Source organism: Podarcis tiliguerta (assembly GCF_965153285.1).
Source record: "Podarcis tiliguerta genome assembly, chromosome: 4".
Lineage (NCBI taxonomy): Eukaryota > Metazoa > Chordata > Lepidosauria > Squamata > Lacertidae > Podarcis > Podarcis tiliguerta.
In genome coordinates this window covers 67,236,847-67,251,460 of record NC_139537.1, presented here as the reverse complement: position 1 = coordinate 67,251,460, position 14,614 = coordinate 67,236,847, and the positions used below count along the sequence as shown (strand labels likewise).

The window sequence follows — 14,614 nt, the reverse complement described above, 5'->3', positions numbered from 1 at the left end:
TCAGAGACATCTGAAAATGAAATGGCTGAAACCCCTGAGTCAGGTCTAGAGACTGCAGCCCATGAGCACAGTTCCAGTAAGGTGCCACCATACTTGCCTCCACAGAGGCGATGCACTGACACAGGCAGCATGCTTGCTACAAATTCCCAGAGAGATGATAGACTGCTGGGTTCCAGGCAAGAGGCCTGATCCTTTAAGGCATTCCACTTGTCAATGAGGAAGCAAGGTTGTGGATGTCAAGGCATGCAAGATTTCAACCTGGTCCCAGCAGTTGTTAACTATGATCACTCATGCCTACTCTGTCCTGTTGGCTCCTTCTTGGGACTAGAACAGGTTGTTTTGTTGGGTTTGTGTAGATTGGAGAGGGCACAGTGGCTATGTGAGGCTCTCATTCGGTATGTGGCACATGGTGCCAATAGAAGTAAGCCAGGAGTCCTGCTGCCGCCTCTCTTTGAGAGGTCATATCTGTCTGGGCCTGAACCTTTGCCTATGTGAGCTTTGCTGGCATCTCTATGTATCAGTTACTTCCCTGAACTGAATGGCGCCCAAGGACTTTACGGGAATGACAGCCGCCAGCAATCATTTCCATTTTCTGTGAATGACTTGCACAAATAAGTGCTTCACCAGCAGAAAGGTCAGAGGAAAATCATACGTTTTCTTCTGTCTCACAGAAGCTATACATCATGTAATTTGAAGAAGAAGAAATGTGAGGCTAAAATCAATGTAATAGGTATGAATTCCAAGAGTTTAATTCTGAAAACATAATCCTCATTTTTTTGAATGGACATCTCTTCATTTAAACACTGGCCAGATCAATAACTTAAAATGTATCTGCATTCCCCACTCCTAAAAGATTGGGAATTTGGGGTCAGATTCAATGGCCCAGTGTGACTTTTTTTTTTTTTTTTGCTATGCTCCAGTGATGTGAAGCAACTCGAAGCTGACCTAAAGCTGCTCTGCTTCGCTTGAGCATAGCCTAGCAGCTGGATAAAAAAATGTCTTTCCCAGGTGAATTTCAGGTGAGAAAACTCTATGCTCTAAAAAAAACAAAAACAAAACCACAATACAGGCATGACGCCTTGTTTTGGGAATGCTCCAGAAAAAAATATCACAATGTGATCAATCTTTTTTAAAACAACAACTACCCATCAAATTGTAACATAATTAGCAATGAATTCTGTTTGACTGTGATCTGCAAAGTGTGTATTGACTTCTCAAATAAGGGGGAAAGCTAGCTAGTTACATAGCAAGCTAGATCTTTATCAGCGAGGGGATGTGGATACATTTGGCATTAATAATAATAATAATAATAATAAACCTTTATTGTCACTACACCACCTGTATGCAGTGAAATTAAATGAGCCCTCGCCCCCGCCATACATTCAGTCTTGTTCGCGCTCTGTGTGCTTGTTGGAAGTCAATTATACCACTATTTTTTTCCATTCAGCAGCCCACCCCCCATTTTATCCAAACATAACAAAAATAATACATGCTTTAACAGTGCCACCCCCTAAAAAAGCACCCCTATTATATTTTTACATAAAAACTGATCTAGCAGGGTAACTTTCTACATGACAAAATACAATTTATGCTTCTGGAAGTATGCTTGTATTTTCTGCAAAATGTTTGCTCTCCCTGATCGGCTGCTTGGGTTGCATGCCGCATGAAAATAATCTAGTTCTCTCCCCCCCCCCCCAAAAAAAAAAAGAATGGAATACTGGGATATTATCTGAGGCTCCAAATGACCTTTGCAACTCACATTAAATTATCCCTTTTAAAATTTCTGGTATTTAGCTAGGTGATTTGTTACCTTCTGAATAGTGAGACAATGTCAACAGACTGACACAGGAGGCTCCTGCCCCAGATCCAAAAATAGTAACTCTTTTTGGGTCTCCTCCAAACGATCCAATATTTTCTTCAATCCATCGTAAAGCTTGGATTTGGTCAAGCAATCCATAATTGCCTTTTGCAGCTTGGTCTCCAGTGCTTAGAAAACCTATAAGGCAAAAAAAAAAAAGAAAAGAAAGGGGAGGGGGATAATTTTAGCTCACCAGTCACAGAATTTGCTATAGGCCATGCACATATTTCACAACACATATTTCCTTCTTTCTTCCAGTTTTTGAAAGGCCACAGATGTGGTTAAATATATTTAACACAAACTTTGAGAACACAGTGATCCCCTCCCAGTTGCAGAGGATTGCATAGATATGGGAATTATCATCTCTTCTTTTTTCATAACCTCCAATAGTAATAATAAAAAGTAATACAGATTCTCCCCCCCCCTTTTTAGTCTTAGAAATCTGCTAAATCTGATTAAAGGTCAGTAACATTTTAAAATGCCCCATAGAAGCCTGGAAGTCAAGATAATAATGGGATTTCCTGCTGCCCCTGGATTGTACAGGGTAGGGGATGAGGCAATCCAAATTCCTTTTCTCTCAATATAAAAAATGTCTTTCTGCTAGTTTGTGTGTCAGGTGCTGGTGTGGTTGCTCGAGAGCAAACAGGCAAGACTCTGGCCTGTATTTTCCAGGCTTTATTATTGGTGCAAACTATTTACAGTGAAGAGCGTCGCAAGTTCATGTCTGGCTCACTCGCTAGCAGAATCTGGGGGTGGGCGGTCCTTATACCTCCTCCAGCATAACAGTCATGTGACCCCCAACCTTCTCCTCCCTTCTATGCGCCTAAACCTACTGCACAGCATGGGTGCTGGCAAACGGGTATTTCCCTCCCCTCTGGTTTGCTCAGGCTCAGTGTTGAGGCTCTCCCTAGCATCCCCTGCTCCCACCACTTCCTCTCCACTGGAGGTGGGGCTTCCCTCCTCGCCAGAGGAGGAACTCCTTCGCAAGATTATGGGAGGTTCCCTATAACACAACTGCCCTTCCACCTCTCAGCTGTGAGCTGATGGCAGTTCCCTGACATTGTCCATTACATTTTCTTAGGTGTACTCATGGTTTTCAGTGCATACTTAACATGTAGTGTGTAAAGGAGGTGAGGCTAGCAAATGTTTGTGAATAGTGAGTGTATCATAAGGTAAAGGTAAAGGGACCCCTGACCATTAGGTCCAGTTGTGGCCAACTCTGGGGTTGCGGTGCTCATCTCTCTTTATTGGCCGAGGGAGCCGGCCCCCAGCCGCCGTACAGTTTCCGGGTCATGTGGCCAGCATGACTAAGCTGCTTCTGGAGAACCAGAGCAGCACACGGAAACGCCGTTTAACTTCCCGCCAGAGTAGTACCTATTTATCTACTTGCACTTTGATGTGCTTTTGAACTGCTAGGTGGGCAGGAGCAGGGACCGAGCAATGGGAGCTCACCCCGTCGGGGGGATTCGAACCGCTGACCTTCTGATTGGCAAGTCCTAGGCTCTGTGGTTTAACCCACAGCACCACCCGTGTCCCGAGTGTATCATACTTATATATTAATCTATATGTCAAGACTGGCTGCAGGTCACTGTAGAATATTAAGTAAATGTGGCTGCAAATCCAAGTTTGTTGCCACATAGGTGCAGAAAGACACTTATAATGAGAACAAATAAATTGTCAATTGACAAAGCAAGCATAATGGCAGTAATGCATGACAACAATAAGAATTCATATACATAATTATGAAATAATGCACAAAATGCAATATAGTACAACAGATTTTATGAGAAAAGTGAATATTAGCTATTTTGCTGTTGGCATCAAGATAAGTACAAAATGTTATACTGCTTCCCCCCTCTCCTCCATGGCCTCTTTTATCTGGTTATCAGATTTTAGAAACGAAATGTGCCATGTTTGCAGGTGGTCTTGCAACTCAGAATGCCATCAATTACCTGAGTGTGTATGATTTGCTTTGTTCCGCTGAAATCAGCACACCTGAAACATTACATTAGTTCACATTGACTGGAGCAATTCTGCACAGCTCACAATGTCCAAATTTGCCATTTTGAGTCTCCCATCTTCAAGCTTGATTTTAACTGCACAGACCTTATCTCAGCAAATTATTTAAGAATGTTGCACTTGTACAAAAATCCATAGTATATCAAACTCCCACTTGAAGATTTATAAGCACAGAATAGTTCTACAGTGAAAGCGGGTTTGCCATTAGCATCTGCAAATGATCAGCAAGGCAAGGGCAGAACACATTGTCTGCCAATAGCTACTTATAGGGTTTGGGGGGCTAGTGAGAAGGTATTCCTGTTTCTCAGATACTGGAGAGCAAAGCTGCTTGCATTTGGAATCATGATCAAGGACCCCAAAACCATGGGATTTAGTTAAAATCCTAATTTATTTATTTTGTAAGAATCTATGTATGCCAATTTTTTTGAAGATTATCTCTTAGTAATCTCATTCTAGTCGTTAACAGCAATATTAATAAAAGAGGCAGACCTCTGTAATGAGATTCAAAGCTTTATTTTATTTTATTTTATTTTATAAAATGTAGCAGAGAAATCCAATCTCCAGATTCCTACAAGCAGTGCCATTAATCTAATGTCATATGGTATTAACCTAGCAACAATTGTCATCCCTGCTAATCCTGCTGTCACTGTTGGTTGACATTTTGTTTGAGCTGGTCCGTTGCAAAGATTTCCTCCTCTTTACATCAAGCCACCTGAAGCAGGATGCATCAGTCTGAGGAAAGGCTTGGACCAGCCATGTCTGCTGTCATTATTCTATAACGCACCATCTACATACTGCCTCCAATGTGTCCTTTGCCCATAGGGTGGCCAATTGCACAGTGCCAAAAAAAGGAGAGAAACACATCGCAAAATAAGAGGACAAAAGAGGATGCAGATTTGCAAGAAAAAATGCATATGCAAATGGTCATATATAGATGTAAATTAGGGGAGGGCATCTCACTACAGTGGCAAAGAGTATGGTCAGGCGAGCTGTGTGCCTGCTTATTGTGCTGTCCGTGTGGCTTCTGTGGATGGGTGATTGAAGGTCTCTGCTTTCCCTTCTTATGACGCATTATCTTTAAACTGGATTTGAACCAGGCAGCCTTTCAAATAGAGGACAGCTTCAAACAGAAGATTGTCCTCTGTAAGACCACCCTACTTGCCCAACATTCCCACTTCTCAAGCCTAACCAGAAAAAAAATAGAAGAAAAGAGCTCTCCCCATTTTTTCGAGCATTAAATATATTAAAACTGAGGTATACTAGCTCTAGGAAGTGAGAGCTGGACCATAAAGAAGGCTGATCGCCGAAGAATTGACGCTTTTGAATTATGGTGCTGGAGGAAACTCTTGAGAGTCCCATGGACTGCAAGAAGATCAAATGCATCCATTCTGAAGGAAATCAGCCCTGAGTGCTCACTGGAAGGACAGATCGTGAAGCTGAGGCTCCAATACTTTGGCCACCTCATGAGAAGAGAAGACTCCCTGGAAAAGACCCTGATGTTGGGAAAGATGGAGGGCACAAGGAGAAGGGGACGACAGAGGACGAGATGGTTAGACAGTGTTATCGAAGCTACAAACATGAATCTGACCAAACTGCGGGTAGCAGTGGAAGACAGGAGTGCCTGGCGTGCTCTGGTCCATGGGGTCACGAAGAGTCGGACACGACTGAACGACTAAACAACAACAACAACATACTAGCTCTAAAACAACAACAACAACAATGAATCAAGACTTTATCAGTTGCTTTTCTTAAGTAAGTGTCTGCATGTAACACATGAAATACTTTCACATACTGAAACACAAAGAAATAGCTGAATTATGGACATTCTCCTGGTAATTAAAACAGACTTAATAAGATTTATCCGGTAGCACAATTTAAATGATGAAAGTGTAAAATATCTAATGAGAACCTTCTGCACATGTATAGTGGGGTTGTCAGGTAGCTTGCAAATTTGTAGGTGAGTTATAAAGCAGGCAAGTGAGCACTATTTCCCCTCAAAAGCAGCCATTTCTCCTTCTCCCCCCCCCCCCATTAAATATGTCAAAAATGAGCTGTACCAACAAAAGCTGTTTTTCCAAACTTTCTTGGTAGTAAACTTAAGTGGCTGCACTCAGTACTCAAATGTTTTAATAAACAGAAACACAAAACCTCGATAAGTTGTGGATATTGTCTTGTGAATTAAAATATGGTAGTGAGAAGACTGGCACTGGCCACAAACTTAAATGCACTTAAGCCTATTTTTTTTATTTGCTGGACTTTGACCATGATATTTTCCATAGCCGAAATATATATATATATATCTAAACACATGCAAAGGCGTTGAGATTTCGAGTACAGTGGTACCTCGGGTTAAGAACTTAATTCGTTCTGGAGCTCTATTCTTAACCTGAAACTGTTCTTAACCTGAGGTACTACTTTAGCTAATGGGGCCTCCCGCTGCCGCTGCACTGCCACTGCATGATTTCTGTTCTCATCCTGAAGCAAAGTTCTTAACCCGAGGTACTATTTCTGGGTTAACGGAGTCTGTAACCTGAAGCGTCTGTAACCCGAGGTACAACTGTATGTGTGCTATGATGGATAGTCTTTTCTCATCAGAGAATGGATTCACTCTGTTCCATTTCATATGAGCACTTCTCCCTCCCATTGTTGCATACTGCCTTCACATGCTGCAGGTGTGTGCATGCAGAGAAAACAGACAGGAAACAACTGCAAGGATGATATTGAAACCAGGGTTTTGCGAATACATAATGAGAGTCAACCTTTGTGTGATAAAGTTTTGCATTTTATTTTTAAATTTATTTTTACAACCCAAGCCTATCATTAACAGATCAGATTTATCCAACCTTTATTAATTCAAAAATGAAAGGTTATTTGTATAAAGGAGCTTCTCTTTGTTACATGAATCCATTTCAAGTAAGGGAAGAGGTGATACAATCTGGCTGCCAAATCTGTTACAACAATGTATTCTGAGAACCCAGAAACCATGTGAGAGATGGCAACAATGTCTGCACTGGGAGAGATTGACCCAAGATAACTTTAGCATAGTGTTATAATTAGCACTGGGAGCAGGAACACGTTTCGATCCTTGAATTTTTAATCTTGTGATTTTCAATTCCTATCAAATACACTGAAAGGTGACAGAGATCACCATCAATGACTATCTCATGTTTAAGAAATTAAGGTTTCTCTTTTTTGTCTTCCATAGTTCTCTGCTGATCCTCATTAACTGCAAGAGCAAGTTTTCTTAATTTAAAAACTAATCATCAAGGCAAAAGCAGTCAGTCTCACCTGACATCAAATGAATGAACAAATATTTCTCCTCTTGATTCATGCTTTGAATACTAGATCATAATATTGGCCAAAAGCCATTTTAGAGTCACGACAAGGATTATCTTTTCAAACTTAAACATACAGAACTGGAAGGCTTCCTACTTGTATTAAGAAATGTGAAGATTTATAAATACTTAGAGACTGCAACATACTATGGGTGATTTTCTTTTTTTAAAAGAAAGCCATTCTGTTGGACAATGTTTTATTTCATATCTTTTAAGCATTCATTAAGAAATAAGTGGGACCTACAACCAAATATCGCAGTGCATGCTCACTTCCTAACAGAAATGCTTTTGTTCAGGGTTCAGGTCAAACCCTGAATACAGCCCCTTCTTTTCTAACAGACACTCAACTTTCTGTAGCCACAGAATGTGTTTAATCTTCATTGGTCTGATTTGAGTGTGCCTTTCCCCTTTATGTTTCTGTTTTAAAACATTTGTATTTAAATAATAATAATTTCTGCAACCTCAGGGTTTTTCCCAACTCACCATCTCAGTTTGCTTCTAGAGCGGTTGGGTTGGCTTTGATCAGCAAATGAAGCTATCAAGTTAATATTTACTGTGGTCTCAAAATAGCACAGGGGCTCCATAACTGTACTGTGGGGCTCACCAACTTAGTGTGTGCAAGTCTGCATGGACCTGCAGAAGCTTTCCCTGGCACTCACAGAGTTCCCTTCCCCTACTGGAGGAGAAATTCAGTTGCAGCTACATTAGTATGATAGGTTGTGGTGTGCATTTCTCTGGGTCACAAATGACCCCATGGGCCCCAAGGTGTTAACTACTCATGCCTACTGTACATGGCCAAATTTAGGTTTGATGAGGCCCTAAGCTACTGAAGGTAATGGGGCCCTTTATATGTCCGGCTGTCCTTTGTCAACAACAAATTGTTGCTGTTTTTTTGTGTTGAATATATGCTATATGGTAATTTATGGACCTAAAGCCATTTGCACAGGCAGAATGTAGGCACCCTATATATAGAAATGAGCAGACCAGTGATATTTTAGGGAGCAGGATAGCAGGCGAGGCCCATTACTTACATCATAGGAGCCTACACAACACAAAACACTTGCTGTATGTAGGTTTTATTTTATTTGCTTTTTATCTTATATTTTGGAAATATACATCCAGTTTTTTCCTTTAAATTCTTTTGGGGGGCCCAAGACAGTGGGGCCCTAAGCTATAGCTTGTTTAACTTATATGTAAATCCAGCGCTGCTACCGTACCCTGGAAGACCATATAACAGCCCCCTGCCACAGTCTGACCTCAGGTTCAAAGGGATTACCATTTTCTGTTGGATGGTCAATACATTGCTTTTTTCCCTGCCTGTGGCAATAGTGGCAGCAGTCCTCTCAGTAGCCACCAGAACAACATGGGTGCTGGGAGAACTGGTGGGCAGGTGTGCCACTATCAGTACGATAGGTGGCAGAGTTAAAGGATTTTTTAAAAAAAGAGAGAGCGAAAGGAAGAAAAAGAATAACACGTGCTGCAACAGTAAAAACTAGGCACCCTTGAAACTCTGGGATACCCCTCCCTCTTTGCTCAAAAATATATAAATGGCCCTTCCCAATTTTACTTTATGCTAACAGAACAGTGAATCCGAGGCTCGTACCATTTTTGTTCAGCCCTTTTTTCAACTATGTGTTCTGCACCGGGCAGGAAGATGAGCTATGGATGAGGGAATTTGATGTAATTCTCTTGCTATGGATAGTTCATTACCTGTTTAAAGTTTGAATCAGAATTCTGTAGGGACCTTTTAAATTGGTATATGCAATCTGATGGCTCCAGATAGCTTTCTAATGAGTTTTCTTTACTGTGACTAGTGGTTCTGATGATGGTTGCAGTCAGATGATGAATCGAAACACAAGTTCACAGCTGTTCTTTCTTTATTAGTGCAGCCCAGTTGGCACCACAGTTTACTGCTGAACTATTTGTGATAAAATGGCTAGAGTGATTGTCAGTGCAGAAAATCTCATGGCACATCCAGTAAAACATGGGCTAGAGGCCATCTTAGAACATATTCTGAGGCACTGATAATGGCAAATAAGTCTTATGCCTTGCCACCATCAAATATCTGCAGTGTCATCCAGATAAGCTTTTCCAAAAGGTGAGGGGACTTCTATAGTTTAGCCCTTGAAGGGAGTTAGAAGAAGGCCAGTGTGATCAGTCTGCAAAAGGTTTTGTGGATAAAATCAATTATATTTATTCTGATTTGAACTACTTGTATACAGAGTCAGTGCTGGATGTATCTACAGCTCCCTCTTAGCAGGTTTCCATGGATACCTTTCAGTTTGTGAAGCCTGAGGATATGGAGAGAAATCTTGGAAATGTGAGACCTATCATTTGCATATTCAACCTTTGCTCCTTCTGGCTCATTTGAGCAGTCAGATGGAGGCTAGTCTGTTGGGCAGTCAAAGTAATTAATGCTTCACTGAGGGAGGATATTTTTATAACTGTGTTGAAGTAGGCTGGAGCATGTCTCTTAGTAAAGCAGTTTTTGTTTGAACCCTCAAATTTAAACAACTCTCAGCCCATTTTGTATATTCTATTCATGAATAAGAAGTTTGAGCATGCAATAAAACCTCAAGCCCAGCATTTCCTGATTAAATTAGTTCAATTTCTGTCTGGTGTCCAGCCTGGTTTTGAGACTGAAACCACTTTTGCTTGCTTGAGTTACTGGATGATGTGCTTCAAAAGATATATGGGTATATACAACAATCTTGGTTCTCCTGGACTTCACATGGTGATATGACATCATTGACCATGGTATCCTTCTATGCCACATTGGCAGTATCAGGATGGGAGGTACCATGCTCAACTAGTTTTGACATTTCCTGACGTTTAGCTTTCGGAAGGTGGTTGGAGCTTAAAGAGAGCGTCAGGGTTCCATCTGCTTTCTTCTTTTTTTAAGAATAATTTTTATTAACCGACCAATCACATGAAATCAAACCAAATTACATAAATTCCAAATTACAAAGCCGTATTTTAAATTTTTGTTGGGGGTACCCATATTTCAAGTTCCGAAGGGGATCCAATCATCTTCTTGCTTCTTATTGCTGCTTTTAATATCCACAAATCTGACCATTTGATGTTCACAGTACTGTCCAGTCCTTTCTTATTGTTTTTCCACATCTCTTCTTGTTATTTTCATATATTTTTCCTTTCTCTTGGTGACCTCTGATAGTCTCCACAAGTGGATTAAAACAGTTTGTAATCCTGTGTGGATATATATATATATATATATATATATATATATATATATATAATCCAATAGCCATATCCAGACGTTTTCCATATAACATCACTTCCATAACCCAAATCAGTCTTAGCGTCATTAATCTTCACAAATCTGTCGCCTTTCTCAACCTCTGAGGAGATTCACCAGGAATGCAGTCTGAAAACAAATCCATTCCTCCTCCCGGTTATAAATCCTTCGGCAAGACCTGCCAAGATGGCAACTCTGTATTTATTGCTGCGCCATTCCAAAAGCTCTTGTTCTTTACTCAATCTCCATAAAGCATACTTGTGGTTAAAGTTTATTTCCACACAGTCCTTAATCATCCTGCTTGGGTCAGTTAACCAATGGTTCTAACGAGGGGGGGGGTTTCTTGGTTAATCACATAGAGGAAAAGAAAAAAAGGTTCCCCCTCCCATCCAGTCCCGTTGCCGACATACCCAGCCTTTGATGTCTTCTTCGTAAAATATTCCTGTTGCTCCAATCCGTCGTCTTCTTTCACAGAGGTCCCTTCTGTTAGTAGTCTTCACTCCCCTTCTTCACTTGAAATATGTGCATTTGCTTCTTTTGTAACTAATTATTCCAAATTGCTGCAGCTAGTGTGCGATCAGAGACAGCGTCTAGGAGAACAGGGGTCCACACGGGGGCATTCTGCCTAGTGCCCTCACCCCCTTCTTTTGAATTGGGGGGTGATTTATGGGCACAGCAGGCAAGGGCAGTGTTCCCCATTCCCTTGGGGCAACAAGGGAGGCTGCCTACTCCCATAACAGCCTCTTAAAAAGATCTTAGAGGCGAGCTAAGATGGCGTCGTTAGTGGTAGCTCTATTCTGTGCTCCGCGTTGATATATAGTTTTATCAGTATCTATCAGCACTTTTAAAGCCTTTTTTTTTTTTTTTTTCCTCTTTTTTAATCGAGCTTAGCAGTTTTAAATTATCACTCTCTTTTATTAAGTGCCAAAGGCCTATTTTTATCCAAAAGAAGCTCAGCAAGCCGCCCTATCTTCACGAAGCTGGTAACTAGCAGACGGGGGAGGCCAGCTACTCCTCTGGAAGGACGCCGAGCTTTTTATCTATAAAAAAGGAAGGAATTGAAGCTGCTACAACCCCAAGAAACACAAGGCAAGTTCAACCCGTTAATTATTCCAAGGGGCTTTTGTTTTCTTTTTTCTGCTTCGTCATTCTGCCTAGCTACTTTACTGGTTACGTCGTGAGGCTGTTGAATGAGGGAGAAAGACCTAGCTGAATTTTAAACTAAACAAGGCACAGTATGAAAGCTTAAGACCAGTAATATTTTCTAACACTTTAAATGACTGATACTTCACAAGCCCCGATGTAAATTGCCGGAGAAACTAACAAGTTGGAGAGGTTGGAGAGGTTTAGGAGGCAATTTCCACAAATCGGCACTTCTGCTACTGTTTACTCCAGCTTAGAACAAAAGATAAGCTGCCGTTAAGCAAGCACCCCCTACCATACACCCATATATACCCATATACCCACTATACCCACTATGGTCCTCACCAGGAAAAAATACAAGGACCAAGGAATTTTGCCTGGGTCACCACAGAGCCCGTTGGAGCGACGAAGGAGACAAAGTAAAATTACCAGCTACTTTCCTCAAAAAGACTCGAGCAAGAGAACTCAGAATGAGAGTATCCTAGATGTAGCTATGCCTTTGCCACTCACAGTGTTGGATTGGTCAACACAGCTAAAGGACTTGCAAACAAACAACAAGAGGACAAACCATCCAACAAATCTGGCCCAAGAACTTGCCATAGCAGAGAACGCTACAAAGGCTAACACAGCCAACACACCTGATGTCAATCCTCATTTGTCACCGCTGGAACTTGGAGGTAATCTTTCAACCCATTGGTTGAAAGCCAATGACTGCGGAACAGAAATGTGGGGTGATTATCTTCAGGAGCAGATATACCAGATTTCTAAGGATCTCCTTAACGTTAAAAAATTTTTAGCGATAACAAACGGGCTGCTCCTGACCCTAGTGGATAATTTCAAACAACATGTGAGCGCTTCAGACCAGAATACAAATCCCCTAGCCAGCCCGGACCCACCACTCCCCAGCAAACCCCGGAGAAAAAAAGCTGAGCCTAAGATGAAGAAAAGCAAAAACATGAGAAATCTAAGGCGGCTCAAGACAACTCACCGTACCTGTAAAAAATATTGGCAGAAGCTCTTTAACCTTCTTCCATCCCTTTCTACAAGTGGAACAAACAAATCCAACTCGAGTGCCATCAAAGAGACACGTAAAGTAGATACACCCATAAAAGAATCTAAATCAAGTTTTGAAGAATCAACACCGAGCTGGGACAAAGGAACTAATCCATCTGCAGTTATACCGCCCCAGAGTCCTCTTATGGCCAGCACAGAATCTGTAGACAGAGGTGAGCAGGCGACCCAAACTATTGAGGGGAACCACTCTTCCCAAGTTCGACAGATGTTGTGTCCCAAAAGAGAATGGAGTTTAGTCCTAATCCCACAAAAGCTTGTCTTTGCTAATTACCCTAAACCGCCTAGATTTTATGCAGGGTTGGACCGTATAGACCACTTTTTGTCCATTATAAGTGGCATTTTACCGGGGGTAGTAAAAGCAACTGATATAGCCGCTATAGAGTATCTACATCAAGATGATCGCTCGGTACGAGCATTGATTACTTTTTTAGATCATAATCTGGCTAGTTTCATTTTTAGAGCTAAAAACCTATTCAAAAAAGAAAGAATAGTCCTATTAAGAATATTTGAAAATAGAGCACCTGCAACCTCTCTGATGGGGCCCAAGAGCATAGGAATGGAAGTGCACAATAGGGAAAAAACCAACCACCAAAACCATCGAAATAGAAAGCATAAGTTCCAGCAGGATCATCCCCACCAAACAGCACCAAATGAAAAAAAGGAAGCCTCACATCCAACTGGCGTCGGGCCTCTCACGTGGGATAGTGAGGACTCCGCTTGGGAGGAAGAACTCTCGCTGATAAAGCGATTCTGGTCATTGCATTCTCCAGCTCAAACTGAGATCCTGAAAAGACTGGATTTACTTCGAAGCAGACTAGAAAAAAAGGATGATCAAGGTGAGACAATGAAGGACCCTTATGTGCAGCCCATATCTCCCAAATGTCTGGTGGATAAGAAGACAGTGGGAGGCACCTTTAAATGTGTAGACGTGGAATTACAATCTGAGCCCCCTGTGATGTACAATAAAGTAAGACCAAATCAAGGTGTGAAACCTCAAAGCTCCTGGCACAGCTATCTTAAATTGTCTCCGAATGAATTAGCTTCCCCCCCAACTCCAAAATCTAGCCCCAAATCACCAAGAAAAGAGGATCACTACACTCTCTCCAAGCAGTCAGCCTCGAAAAGAGCCAACGGGTGTGTTTTTTTAGACACCAAAGAATTGCTGGACATGGTGGTAACATAGATCCAGCTCCCCGAAGGGCCCGGGGCCTAAAAGTGCTGTCTTGGAATATCGCGGGTTGGCACGCCAAGAAAAATAATCAACAATTTTTGTGTTACCTTAAGCAATTTGACATCATCTTCTTTCAGGAGACATGGCAGAATGACCCTATACTTCTTAATGGGTATAACTGCCACTACCTGCCTGCCTCTCCATCTCTAAGGGGCGGCAGATCTAGTGGTGGCCTAGCTTGCTTCATTTCCACGGAGCTGGCGCATTCTTTAACAGCCCTACCCAGCTGCAATTCTTTAGCAACAGCCGCTCTACTTAGCTTCAAGAGAACTACTCTCTTGCTGGTCAATGTCTATATTCCCCCAGGTCAAAAAAACCCCGCTGTCAAGGCTACATGGGCTGAGCTAGAGGCGTTTTTAGAGCCTCTCGAATCTACTTACCCGTCTGCCCTGACTATTGTGTGTGGAGACTTTAACGCTCGTATAGGAACAGATGACAACAGCCTATACACTCATTTCAACCAATTTATGGACCCTGAAGAACAGACGGATATTGGCGCGACACGACTGTCCAAAGATAGTAGAAGTAATTTCCCAGGTCTCTGCTTAGTGCAGGCTGCCAGACGGAGGGAACTGCTGATACTAAACGGCAATATAGAGGGGGACCGCCCCGGGGAATATACCCATTTCTCCAAGGCTGGGGGAAGCGTTATAGATTATATCCTAATCTCAAGATTTGCTCACAGCTTTGTAAGGAAG

At 41.8% G+C, this 14,614-nt stretch overlaps 1 protein-coding gene across 8 annotated transcripts in view; it reads right to left on the bottom strand.

The window, feature by feature from the left end:
- The window catches only part of NLGN4X (neuroligin 4 X-linked), a 165,504-nt gene that overhangs the window by 20,655 nt on the left and 130,235 nt on the right, over window positions 1-14,614 (bottom strand). For all 8 annotated transcript variants that reach the window (XM_083437763.1, XM_083437762.1, XM_083437769.1 and 5 more), the window contains one exon: window positions 1,811-1,996. In XM_083437763.1, coding sequence (XP_083293889.1) covers window positions 1,811-1,996 — 186 coding nt within the window. The remainder of the gene's footprint in view (window positions 1-1,810; window positions 1,997-14,614) is intronic.